The following is a 14,181-nucleotide window of genomic DNA, read 5'->3' as shown; positions in this document are numbered from 1 at the left end:
AGGATGTCTGAATGGCGAAAAATCATTCTGCTAACAATTTTGTATGTTAAATCATCTTACTTACCCAAAATATATTTTAAGGACGACTAACGTCACAAAAAAATAAAAATAAACATTTTTTATAAAAATATTCGATCCAAAATGTAATTAAGTATTCAGGCTTTAATACAAGTATACCTACCTAAAGTAGATATGGGTCAACCGTTGAAGCCCTCTAAAGCAGAAAATGTGTCAACTTCATTCAAAACTCGGGGCTATTTCGTAAAATCTTTGAAAATAAACTATTGTCAACTTATTTTTACGTTTTCCACAAATTCATTTTTCTGTTACATTCGTCCCAGCGCTATTGAGTTTACTCATGTACATTTCTAGCTTAGGTACCCATTTTTTTGTAAGTAACTAAAATAAAACACGATAATAAAAACCTCATAGGAGTGCGTTCTCTTTCCACGAAATAGGCGGCGTACAAATACTTACCTACTACGCAACGCAATATTTGTAATTAATTAATTGATTACCAGCTTTGGTCGTGTTTTACTCTGATGAACTATAAAAACATTCCATGAATTTAGCCGTGTGTATCCATTGTAGTAGATTTTAACAAAAATAAAGATGGCGGTAAAAACACGGTAGGTAGTACCTAAAATAAATATCAGTATAAAGAAATATTGAATATGAGTATCCACATCCTTCCGAGAGTTTGATAAAAAAAACAAGCCACGCATGGCACTTATTAAATTTTCTTTGAAATATAATTTTTCATTTTCGTTCGAAACTTCCTATCGTTGCTCTCCTATTATTCCCGAACGTCAATGGTCTGCATTCCAAATACACAAAAGCGGTCAAAGCTTCGAATAGTACTAAAATAATATTCGACATGAAAATGTATTTACAATCATTCGATTATTAAATTTTTAGCGTTTGGAGTCGCCGTTTCGACGGGTTCATCCAGTGTCTAAGTAGCTCAGTTGGAAGAGCAGTCGCCCGGCAAGCGGAAGGTCGTGGGTTCAATTCCCGCCTTAGGCAGTTCGATTTTTTCAAGTTATTTATAATTTTCAAATCATTCGATTGTTTAACCATTCAAAGAGTTAAATTTAACAGAAACAGAACTGGGAGATTTCTTTTATTTCAAATTCAAAGAATATCAATATTGAAATTGTTCGATTTATTTATGAAGCTTTTGTTAGAATATTGGGCGGAAAATTGACACAAAGACACAAATATTTTGCGAGTATTTACGAGAGATCTTTTATTTAAGCGATTACAAAACCTACAATAGCATTTCATAAAAACAATGTTTAAATGTTTTTCGTGGTCGTAATACCTACTACAATTCACAGACGTCGATGTCGAATTAAAGGGATGATACAAGGAAAATTTACCCTAAAGAGACTGGATAACTCATGTGACATCATTAATGAGGATGCTCTCGTAATATCATTAGCACTCGTCATTACAACACGAATAGAGAGATGTAACCACAGGTAACAGTTATACCGTTAATGATGCAATCAACCATATTTAAGAGGCTTAATTGATATGGTGAATATTATTCCACTTTGATAAATAATATTCAAAGGCTTCAGATCAAAAATGAATATTGTATTGTGTCCAATATTTTCAATTCAGATTTCATCGTGTGGAAAAACGATTGTGTGGAATTAAATACTTTCAATAATATTACAATCCAAAATATTATGGTATTTTGTAAACGGATTTAAAGTGTTTTTCAGTAGAACTCTTTATTAATTAGGTTATTAAAAACATGGAATATTTTGTGACGTTCGGAAATATGTGATTTTAGAACGCACATTAAAATTTACTCTAGGCATAGAGTGTGCTCTTTAATCTGTGGGTTGGCAACAAAACTTTTGGACTTGTCAGGGAGGACTCAACCTTTACCGCGCGCTTATTTTTATACGTAATGATACTGTTCGACACCCCCTCCAACCGCCTCACACCGGCCCATATCCAGTTTTAGAGCGATATACTGATGGTAAAACCCTGACTATTACTATCAACGGCAAGAAATCCACGGTTAGCACTGATCGTGTCAAACCGACTTTCATTGATCATTATGCAACAGATGAACATCATAATGATACACAAGAGCAAATTACTAAGACTTCTATTGATACACCTCTTCCACGAGCAGCTCCTGCTCAAGCCACAATCCTTGATTTAAAGATCAGGATGACTATTTCTTTTTCTCCTAACTATCCTTCTCCGTGGCGGAGGGGTGATGTGGCGTTCGGAAATAAGTGATTTCCGAACGCACATTTACTCTAGGCATAGACAAGTGCTTTTTAATCTGTGTGTTGGCAACAAAACTTTTGTACTTGTCAGAGGCCTCAACTTATACCGCGCGTTTTGCGATAATATAGATACGAGTAGGTACATAATATAATGATCTTTTAATTATGTAAAATGATATACATTCTCGACCAATCCAACTCGAGTAGTGATAATTGTGTGTGCTACTCATATCGTTGTATTCACGCCTGATTCTACGCAAAGTGCGTCAATACACGCTGTTCTTTGTTCAAAGGACTACGGAGTTTCATTCCGGCATGGGAGACGCCGACTCACCAAAGCCTTGTTTTCTAAAAAAGATAATGTCAGTTTTTTATTGCAACTTAGACAATGTACTCTCTCAAAATTCGATTTATACTGATATGCAGCAAGATATTTTGGAAAAGTGACTTGGTTCGACGAACTCTATGGATATTGTTGAGCTAGATAACTATAAAATAAAGTGATTCTCAGCACTTTTCCTGCTGGGATCCGATAAGTCCATAATCAAACGTTCTAAAAAAATGTATATCCGTCTGGTCTGAGCCTCCATATAAAAGCGAAATACAACTCACTGATTAATCACGAAATCTCAGAAACTATAACATCTACAAACTTGAAAAGCAAGTAGCTTCCTTATAGGGTGTAGACATCCGCTAAGAACGGATTTTACGAAACTCCACCCCTAAGGGGGTAAGTNTGACCTTCCTAAATACGTTAACATCCCCTGTGTTATGTTCGCGAATGACGTATCGGTGGTGACCTCATGCCGATCCAATATTGATCTTAACCAAAAATTGACGGAAAACCTTAATAACATACAAGCATGGATGGACGACCACAACTTGGAAATAAATTACTCAAAAACGAAATTAATACAATTTAGGCCCTATCAAAAAACTCCATTAAACATTAACTACTCATTCAATGGTAAAAGTATTGAATGCGTAAATTTTGCTACATTGCTCGGACTTGACGAAAATGATATAATAATACATTATCATACGTAAAACAATATAATTATATTTATAAGTATTGACATAGTTAATACTAATACTATGGGACAACAGCACGGACTCAGATGACATATTTATTCTCCAAAAAAAGTGTATACGTATCCTGGCACAAATAAAGAATACTGAAAGCTGTAAGCCATACTTTATGAAATAAAATACTACCATCAAAATGTATTTATATCTTGGAATTATGTAAGTTTGTGCGCAAATCCAAATCTATACACAAAAAAGGGAAATGTAAATGCAAGATCTCGATACCCTAATGATTTAATATTACCTCTATTCAAACTAGGCATGGCTGCTACAGGACCATACGCAATGACGATAAAAGTCTATAATAAACTACCTACATACATAAAATCTGAACCAAATACAAATAAATTTATTAATTTGCTAAAAAAATTTCTACTAAGCAAGTGTTACTATGATTTAAATGAATATTATAATGATAAGCCCACATATACAGTACTATGCAATACATAGTTTAACTATTATCTACATATTGTATCACCCATTATATGACATTCAGTTATTCAGTTACCTACTATACTCATTATGATAATTATTAGAATTATTTTTCCTATTCCCTGGAGAGACTTTATAAAAAAAAGTGTCGGCCCAGTATGCGTAATTTTTCAAATATATTTTTTATACAATAATAGACATTATATTCCAAATGCTTTATGTACTTCCTATCAAAGACATCTATAATTTATTTGATTGCTATTGTAAATACGAGTAAAATTGCAATGCCCTTGCAGGGCCCATATGTTTACCTTACATATTTTATAAGACCTTACTGTACATACATATGTGATGCAATAAATAAATGAATAAATGAATAATAAAATGCAATCAAAATACTGAATTTATTCCAAAGACATAAGATAATATTAAAACTTCAGTAAATCAATAAAAATAATTTATACCGTTAACTATTTACTTTCTTTTGCCAGCCCTAATGGCTCACCCGCCCAGCAGTGGGCATCGATCGCCATTGTCCGCGAGGGGGCCTCCCCCGCCTTAGTGCCCCACTTGCTGTACAGTGTACTTGCCACCCTCTAAACTTAAACCCGTAGAGCATTTTACTCCAAAATACCTACATGTGGGTGTATGTTTGCAAACTTTGTTTGCTTTTGCACAGTTGCTTTGTAAGGTTTATGATTAAATAAGAATATTTATTTTATTTATATTATGAAATACGAGTAGAAGAACAACCAAATTGAATATTTTTAGTGCATCCTAGTTTCTTGCCTAAAGATATAATAATTGCAGGACTCAAGAGCTTTTTGACTAAATAAAGTTTTCCAGAATACATTATTTAAAGGAAAAAGGCTAAATTGAATGTGGTGACTTGAGTTTTTTGCGCTGCTTCTTCTCAGCACTGGCCCATTTATTGTCCCGAAGCAGTGGTAGGGTTAATACAGGGACGTGTAAAAGTGCTTTTAAAAAGACTTACTTGCAAAAATAAAATAAGTTTTTATTAAAATTATTATTCAAAGTCCTAGGGTTATTTACGGTTATTTGTAAATAATTCACTAAGTGAAAAACTGGATTGACTCGAAGACTCGAACGTGCTATTTTTGTTCGAATAAAACCTTTAGAACAACTTGAAAACTTTTTGGCACTAAAAAATTTACTGGCCATTAATAATGTGATCGACAAGCCATATTAAAATTCAAAAATGGAAAAGAAATAACAATCGATCCAAGCGGCCCATCAGACGGGCTCTGATTCGCAATTTTTTTCTAAATTTTAGTCCGACCAAATTTTCGTACTCAAGTTCTTTTAGATTCATAGTTTTATTTATTTCTTTTTACACCGGATTTATCAAAATTATCAGTATACATCATGGTAAGTGTTTTGGGCGTTATTTTAGTAGATTTACTAGCCAATTTATGATCAAACTAGTGTGGTTCATCATTGAAATGAAGATGTTTAATCAAAGTGTGTGATCCTACAGATAAAGTCTACTCGTGGGAATTGAAATTATTTCCAAAATCATAGAAGAAACGGCTTTTGTGATATATTATTCTAGTAATTTCTAGATATGGCTTCTCCGGTAATCAGTTCAAAGTCTTTCCAACTATGTACGATTAATTCTGCATTTAATCTCTTCCTTTTCAATGATGAAAAACTCTGCATACTTTTCTTTGACAGTTGACGGTAGCCATTTTGAATGACATGTCCATAAACCATGACCAAATGGATTTCAATCTCTCATTCTGGCTTCTACTATCAGTACGAAGTCTGATGCCACTAAAATGAAGACTTCAAATTTGCGCAGCACCCCCTTTGCCCCATTTTGGTTGCTGATTTTCTTAGTCTGGTGCCCTAATGCTTCAACCATACCAACGTGTGCAGATCGCCATCGCCGGCGTGATCACGGCGCGATCAAAGGCCAATGACAGGTCGCGCAACCTATGACAGTTCATGCGACCTGTCATTTCCATATGGCCGGCGATGGCGATCTGCACGCGTTGGTGTGGTTCAAACTTAAGTTATGAAGATGTCTTCTTCTTCTTCTTCTTTTATTTTGGCGACGGCTTGGTTTTGAGAACCATGATTTCGCCAATGTCACGTAAACAGCTTTGACGATGTCAAACTCTTGCCAATCTTCACTCGTTTGAGCTTGAGCCAGCAGTGTAGTGTGCCCAATAACGTGTGTGTGTTTGTACGCGAGCAGAGGGAGTGCATTTCGGTGCACGTGGGGCAGGCGGGCGTGCAGATGGGCGTGGCGTGCTGGCAGCTGTACTGCCTCGAGCACGGCATCCGGCCCGACGGGACGCTGCCCGCCTGCGACTCCGACCCCAACGGGGCGGATTCCTGCTTCAATACTTTCTTCTCGGAGGCGGATAGGGGCAAGATGGTGCCAAGGGTCGTCATGGTGGACCTGGAGGCTACTGTCATTGGTGAGACTTGATTTTATCTACCTTTCTATTGTTTCTGAAATTGAAGTTCTTCTTTTTAAGCTATAATCTAGATTTTGACTCTGATCGACAGATAATGTCAATCAATCACAATTCACAGCTACTTTGTACAGTATAGATGTAGAGCTCTCGAATTGGAGGGTCATAGAACTAGCAGCCGACCATCTGCTGGATTCTTTGGCGGCAAGGACAAAGGGCATGTAAATAATGGCGACTAATGCCGACTTTCCATTAAGACTGATTCGCTTGACATACTGCACCTGCTTAACTCAACAGTCTTTTCATACCAGAACTTTTGTTTCACAGATGAGGTCCGCACGGGAGAATACCGTCAGCTCTACCACCCTGAGCAGCTGATCACGGGCAAAGAGGACGCGGCGAACAATTACGCGCGAGGACACTACTCCACCGGTCGCGAGGTTCTTGGACCTGTTATGGAACGCGTCAGGAAGCTGGCTGACCAATGCACGGGACTACAGGTAACGACCGTCAGCTCTGATCTTGAGCAGCTGATCACGGACAAAGAGGACGTCGCGAACAACTACGCGCGAGGACACTACTCCACCGGTCGCGAGGTTCTTGGACCTGTTATGGAACGCGTNATGGTGCCGAGGGTCGTCATGGTGGACCTGGAGGCTACTGTTATCGGTGAGATTTGAGTTTTCATATGCTTCAACCACAGCGTGCAGTTCGCCATCGCCGGCGCGATCATAGACCAATGACCGGTCGAGCGGACTGCATGGTTCGGGCGACCTGTCATTGGTCTTTGATCGCGCCTGCAATGACTAGCAGCCGTCTATTTGCTGGAGACTTTGGCAACTTGGAGAAAGGGCATGTGCGACTAATGCCAACTTTCCATTAAGACTTTTATTCGCTTGACTTTGATTTGCTAAACTCGACCGTCACTTCACACCAGAATTTTATTTTCACAGATGAGGTCCGCACGGGAGAATACCGTCAGCTCTACCACCCTGAGCAGCTGATCACGGGCAAAGAGGACGCGGCGAACAATTACGCGCGAGGACATTACTCCACCGGTCGCGAGGTTCTTGGACCTGTTATGGAACGCGTCAGGAAGCTGGCTGACCAATGCACGGGATTACAGGTAACAACCGTCAACTCTGACCCTGAGCAGCTGATCACAGGCAAAGAAGATGCCGGAGACAACTACGCGCGGGGACATTACTCCACCGGTCGGGAGGTGTTGGGGCCTGTTATGGAGCGCGTCAGGAAGCTGGCTGACCAATGTACGGGGCTACAGGTAACAATCCTCAACTCGTACCACCCTGAGAAGCTGTTCATGGCATGGCTTCAAATTTGAATTTGAATTTGAATTTGGCTCCACCGGGGCGGTAGGTGTTGGGGCCCGTCATGGAGCTGATCAAGAAACTGGCTGACTCTTCTCTTTCCTATGCTGCTAGTACCTATTAGAATTAGCTTTTCATATTCCTTTTTGATTTGTAAACGGCATCTTTGTCTCATTTCACCGAGGCTAAACCTAATTGGTTTCGCAACAGACTGAATAGGTTCCTAGCATAATCATGTGGTTAACCACACCACTATTCGCGTTGATAGTATGAAAATTATTGTCCCATCTTATTTTTTACGTCCTTGGCCAAGTTTTCAAAATAGTTATAGACCTACCTTGTTTCACCCTGCCTAAAAATCTTTGATTGGCTTGCGAATTTATGCAATTAAATCTTATGCCCACTTTTTAATACCACCTCAGCTCATACAAAAATATTTTTTTACTGTATTTTACGCGTATCCTCAGGGTTTCTTCGTGTTCCACTCGTTTGGCGGCGGCACCGGCTCCGGCTTCACGTCGCTACTCATGGAGAAGCTATCTGACGAGTTCGGCAAGAAGAGCAAACTGGAGTTCGCTATTTACCCGGCACCACAAGTAAGTATCCCTAATTTTAAAGTACCCCCAATATTATTAGCAAATAATTTGTTGCCATCACTATAATTTAGGAACCACTATTTTATAGTGCCTTACAAAGCAAACCTAATAACAGGCATTCCAGCTTCTATTATGGTAATTCATCTTCCTCATTTTTTTCCAAAGTGAAATTTTTCCACATTCCTGTAGCAATATGTTCTGTAACTATAGTAAATAATCAGCCTTCATATCTTATGGAATAAATGCTCCATTTCTAACTTCGGAATGATTACCCAGGTATCAACAGCAGTGGTAGAGCCGTACAACGCGGTGCTGACGACACACGCGACCATCGGCCACTCGGATTGTGCCTTCATGGTGGACAACGAGGCCATCTACGATATCTGCCGGAGGCGGCTGTCCATCGAGCGACCTTCGTATGCCAATCTGAACAGACTTATATCACAGGTTAGATGCACTGCTCTACTTAAAACCTGCTGTCATATGTATTGACCTGTTATTTACAGGTCAATACATACATTTGTAAATTACCGAACTTTACAGTTAAGTTCGGTCATTTACAAATAAGTTTACAAAGAAGCTAGATCCTGTGACCCTGTTTGTCAAAGTCAAAGTCAAAATTTATTTATTTGTTTAGACTAATAAATAGTTCTTACAAATCGTCATATGCTCTTGGAGCCTCTACATGTCTCATAATCTTTTTACCCTACCAGCTGTTCCACTGCCAATAATATTCCAATAGAGTTGTATACTTTTCAGTGCATGCTGTCATCAGCTTGGTTAAATAATCTTTTTTTTACTCATAACGCAGATCTTGTCCTGTATCTCACCTGATGGAGTGATATATCAGGCCGAAGGTGGACGAATTCCAATGAGGGCTATCGTTTTTATACTTAACAGTTGGCACCCCTGGCGATTGACAGGACCTTACTCTACAGTGGCGCCATCTTGATGAGTGCAAATGCGATAGTCCTCCTACCACTTTCGCGCTCACCAGTTGGTGCCACTGTCTTCGCTACTAGCAAGTGACAGGACCTTACTCTACAGTGGCGCTAACTGGTGAGCGCTAAAACGATAGCCCTCATTAAACTACAGTATAAATACAAATAATCACGAATTGGTCACGTTCTTTGCAGGTGGTGTCGTCAATCACAGCGTCTCTGCGATTCGACGGCGCGCTCAATGTGGACCTGACCGAGTTCCAGACTAACCTGGTGCCGTACCCGCGCATTCACTTCCCACTTGCCGCCTATGCGCCTGTCGTTTCAGCTGACAAGGTGAGAACCTTACTCTCATTTGAGTAACCTAACCTTCCACTATCCCAATAACATTGTAGCAAAGTATCCAATGGTTTGTCGACTCGACATCGACACTTAACCAATAATTCCAAGTTCTATAACAAAAAACTTATCTAGCCTTTAAATCAGTTTTTCTTCAGTTTGGATAAATAGTGAACTCTGGTGACGTCGTAGCGTCTCCTCTCCCATTCCAAATCTACAATCTCGTTTTGACAGCTCATAAAAATCATGTCTTTATTCACAGGCATACCACGAAGGCATGTCAGTCTCAGAGATCACAGCAGAACTGTTCGAGCCTCAGAACCAGATGGTGAAGTGCGACCCTCGCGACGGGAAGTACATGGCTTGCTGCCTGTTGTACCGGGGGGACGTCGTGCCCAAGGATGTCAACGCTGCTATCGCGGCCATGAAGGGACGCGCGGGTATCCGGTTCGTGGACTGGTGTCCTACGGGATTCAAGGTGAGATCTGTTAGGATATTTAAACCTTTCCCTAGATTAGCATTTTGTATCATCCGGGAAGTACATGGCGTGCTGCCTGTTGTACCGGGGGGACGTCGTGCCCAAGGATGTCAACGCTGCTATCGCGGCCATGAAGGGACGCGCGGGCATCCGGTTCGTGGACTAGTGTCCTACGGGATTCAAGGTAAGCTCTTTACGAGCTCAGAGATAATTTTTCCCTAGTTAAGATGCAGGCAGTTCCGTAGCGTGGGCAGGCCTCCTATTGGACCGACGATCTGGTAAAGGTCGCGGGAAGAGCCTGGATGCGGGCAGCGCAGGACCGTGCATTGTGGAAAACCTTCCTTTGTACAGCAGTGGACGTCATTTGGCTGAAACGAACGAACGAACGAACATGCAGGAGGCCTCGTGGACTGGTATCTACTCGTACCATGATTCAAAGCGAGTTTCACTTAGTCAGGGGGTGCCTAACCTTTCCCTAGACCGTTAGTAATCTATCATCGGGGAAGTACATTGCGTGCTGCCTGCTGTACCGCTGGAACGTCTTACCCAAGGATGTTCAATGGAAAAGGACGCGCCAGATTTATGTAAGGCATAAAATCAAGCCTGCACATTATTTTAAAAGGAATAAACTTAATTCGTGTTAAACCTTATTGACGAGCAAAAAGAAAAGACGAATCACGAACGAAAACGAAAGACGAAAAACGAAATCATCGAACTGCGACTTCCATAAAAGGTAAGCTTTTTAGATTCAAATATTCCCTTCTGGACAGACTTACAAATATTGCATGCTATTGTAGAATTCTGGAACGATGCTTTAAAACAGGAAGGATCCCTTCTAGGTCTATTATAAACCATCTTATAATCTAGGCTTATCCCCTAACTTATTCCCCCACAGGTGGGCATAAACTACCAGCCCCCATCGGTGGTGGTGGGCGGCGACCTGGCGCAGGTGAAGCGAGCCGCCTCCATGCTGTCCAATACCACCGCCATCGCCGAGGCGTGGGGCAAGCTCGACCACAAGTTCGACCTCATGTACTCCAAGCGGGCCTTCGTGCACTGGTAAGTTGATGCATATTGCATTTGAGTACGGGAGGGACATTCATCCTCTTGTTTGACATTATTTTGTCGTCTGGTTCGATATATTTTGTCCTGAGGGATATTGTACTCTGGCTGGACACTTGTCCTCTGGCTGGACACTTGTCCTCTGGCTGGACACTTGTCCTCTGGCTGGACACTTGTCCTCCGGCTTGACACTTGTCCTCCGGCTTGACACTTGTCCTCCGGCTTGACACTTGTCCTCCGGCTTGACACTTGTCCTCCGGCTTGACACTTGTCCTTCGGCTTGACTCTTGTCCTCCGTTCTGACACGTCTTGTCCTCCGTTCTGACACGTCTTGTCCTCCGTTCTGACACGTCTTGTCCTCCGTTCTGACACGTCTTGTCCTCCGTTCTGACACGTCTTGTCCTCCGTTCTGACACGTCTTGTCCTCCGTTCTGACACGTCTTGTCCTCCGTTCTGACACGTCTTGTCCTCCGTTCTGACACGTCTTGTCCTCCGTTCTGACACGTCTTGTCCTCCGTTCTGACACGTCTTGTCCTCCGTTCTGACACGTCTTGTCCTCCGTTCTGACACGTCTTGTCCTCCGTTCTGACACGTCTTGTCCTCCGTTCTGACACGTCTTGTCCTCCGTTCTGACACGTCTTGTCCTCCGTTCTGACACGTCTTGTCCTCCGTTCTGACACGTCTTGTCCTCCGTTCTGACACGTCTTGTCCTCCGTTCTGACACGTCTTGTCCTCCGTTCTGACACGTCTTGTCCTCCGTTCTGACACGTCTTGTCCTCCGTTCTGACACGTCTTGTCCTCCGTTCTGACACGTCTTGTCCTCCGTTCTGACACGTCTTGTCCTCCGTTCTGACACGTCTTGTCCTCCGTTCTGACACGTCTTGTCCTCCGTTCTGACACGTCTTGTCCTCCGTTCTGACACGTCTTGTCCTCCGTTCTGACACGTCTTGTCCTCCGTTCTGACACGTCTTGTCCTCCGTTCTGACACGTCTTGTCCTCCGTTCTGACACGTCTTGTCCTCCGTTCTGACACGTCTTGTCCTCCGTTCTGACACGTCTTGTCCTCCGTTCTGACACGTCTTGTCCTCCGTTCTGACACGTCTTGTCCTCCGTTCTGACACGTCTTGTCCTCCGTTCTGACACGTCTTGTCCTCCGTTCTGACACGTCTTGTCCTCCGTTCTGACACGTCTTGTCCTCCGTTCTGACACGTCTTGTCCTCCGTTCTGACACGTCTTGTCCTCCGTTCTGACACGTCTTGTCCTCCGTTCTGACACGTCTTGTCCTCCGTTCTGACACGTCTTGTCCTCCGTTCTGACACGTCTTGTCCTCCGTTCTGACACGTCTTGTCCTCCGTTCTGACACGTCTTGTCCTCCGTTCTGACACGTCTTGTCCTCCGTTCTGACACGTCTTGTCCTCCGTTCTGACACGTCTTGTCCTCCGTTCTGACACGTCTTGTCCTCCGTTCTGACACGTCTTGTCCTCCGTTCTGACACGTCTTGTCCTCCGTTCTGACACGTCTTGTCCTCCGTTCTGACACTTGTCCTCCGTTCTGACACTTGTCCTCCGTTCTGACACTTGTCCTCCGTTCTGACACTTGTCCTCCGTTCTGACACTTGTCCTCCGTTCTGACACTTGTCCTCCGTTCTTGACACTTGTCCTCCGTTCTGACACTTGTCCTCCGATTTATGGTCATAGAAAAATAATTCTGGAAACTAATGAAGCACCTACATCCCGACATTTTTTACTGCACATTGTAATAAGTCTAATTTGTTGCAGGTACGTAGGCGAAGGTATGGAAGAAGGCGAGTTTTCCGAAGCACGGGAGGACCTGGCGGCGCTCGAGCGGGACTACGACGAGGTCGCCATCGAGACGTCCGACATGCAGCCCGGCTGCGACGACGAGCTCTGACGTCACCGCCGCGACGTCATCTGGCGCCGTTCAGTTGTGACGTCACGCGAACTCGCCGCATGCGATGCGAGACTGCCAGCTCCACGGTTTAACAAAGCTAATAGAAAATTGAGATCATGGAAATGTGTCGCCGAACCAGACAAAATTATTGGAGGAAAAACTCGCGATGTCTTCAGACTTCACAAACTTTGAAATTTTGGAGAATCTGTCTAAAGCTATGTTGAAGAATAACAGGCGAAGTTACACAAAGAAGTTCCATAATATCTAGCCAAGATGCTATAGTACTCAACACAATCCAGACCTACCAGCAAATTTATGCCTACCTGATCCATACCTAGCCGACTGTGCACAGTCCGCGTCGGACGCTGGCCTCAGCTGGCAGGCGGCCGGGCAGTCGTCGCCGGAGCGGACGCCCAAAACCGCGGCCGCTTTGATAATGTTAAATATGGCAGTTCAGTCGAAATTAATTAAAGGTACGAAAATGTCCGCCGAGGTCGGGCGGTGCTCGAGTTGCCTCAGCTACTGAGGCGTGAAGGGAACGAAGAAACAATGGAAGATCGTGGAGTTGTACAGTTGCCTCTGACTTGTCACTTCTGTGGAAAACTATCAAGAAAGATCTATCAAATCTGATAATTAAGCCCGAGAACACTCCCTCACCGTTTTTCAGTTTCTTCTCCCAGCAGTCTTGCGACGTCTTTTATATTTTTTTTATTTTTGGATTTTTGCTAAATTTTCTCAGCAAATACTGGACGGAGAAACTATATTTTTGGAGAATTTTACACATTTTACTATGTATTTACGCATGATTTTTGGACGTGTTTTGTGGCGAATCGCGCAGTGTGCGGAGGGATCGCGTTATTGTAAGTGTAATGTGTAGTTTGTGTCCGTCCGTGTATGTGTAAAACAATGAAAAATCGAGTGTTCCGTCTGATGTCCGCGTTTAATAAAATGTTTTTATTTCATTTATGGCTTTCATTTGTGCTGTAGGGTAGAAGAGTACATACGTATCATTTCTATAGGTAGGTACACAAAGAGCACTCCACCACTTGCATTTTTGGAATTTTATCTTATTCAGGAGTGCACATGTCACGTAACACACTAAGGGTGAGTTGCACCACCTAACTTTGACCGTAAGTATGACGATAACCGGTGTTTTTTGTATGGAGTTGGCAGATTTTAGACGTTTGTCAAAGTTAAAGTAAGTAAGTTCGCTCAGTCAAGTTCATACTTATTGTAATTTTATTTCAAAATCTTAATAAAAAAAGTTTTCATCAAATTCCGTTTAGTAACTTGCATGAATGAAGAAGAAT

The 14,181-nt window shown here is 42.3% G+C and overlaps 1 protein-coding gene across 3 annotated transcripts; it reads left to right on the top strand.

The window, feature by feature from the left end:
• The first annotated feature begins 5,006 nt into the window (after positions 1–5,006).
• On the top strand, positions 5,007–13,789 carry Tua3 (alpha-tubulin). Of its 3 annotated transcripts, XM_028322779.1 has the most exons (10): positions 5,007–5,162; positions 5,992–6,177; positions 6,844–6,886; positions 7,171–7,343; positions 8,013–8,141; positions 8,418–8,588; positions 9,278–9,418; positions 9,684–9,899; positions 10,795–10,958; positions 12,739–13,789. In XM_028322779.1, exons 1-10 carry the CDS (start codon positions 5,160–5,162, stop codon positions 12,869–12,871), a joined length of 1,359 nt encoding a protein of 452 aa, XP_028178580.1. In that variant the 5' UTR covers positions 5,007–5,159; the 3' UTR covers positions 12,872–13,789. The 3 variants fall into 3 exon arrangements, with proteins under 3 accessions (XP_028178580.1, XP_028178581.1, XP_028178579.1); XM_028322780.1 differs by lacking the exons at positions 6,844–6,886; positions 7,171–7,343 and adding an exon at positions 6,545–6,717 and having other exon boundaries at positions 5,995–6,220; XM_028322778.1 differs by lacking the exons at positions 6,844–6,886; positions 7,171–7,343 and adding an exon at positions 6,545–6,717 and having other exon boundaries at positions 5,992–6,220.
• The last annotated feature ends 392 nt before the right edge of the window (positions 13,790–14,181 follow it).

The sequence above is a fragment of the Ostrinia furnacalis genome, unplaced genomic scaffold (assembly GCF_004193835.3).
Source record: "Ostrinia furnacalis isolate ACB-3 unplaced genomic scaffold, ASM419383v2 OfSCF0484, whole genome shotgun sequence".
NCBI classification, from domain to species: domain Eukaryota; kingdom Metazoa; phylum Arthropoda; class Insecta; order Lepidoptera; family Crambidae; genus Ostrinia; species Ostrinia furnacalis.
The sequence above is the reverse complement of the archived record's forward strand: the minus strand, read 5'-3'. Positions and strand labels throughout refer to the sequence as shown.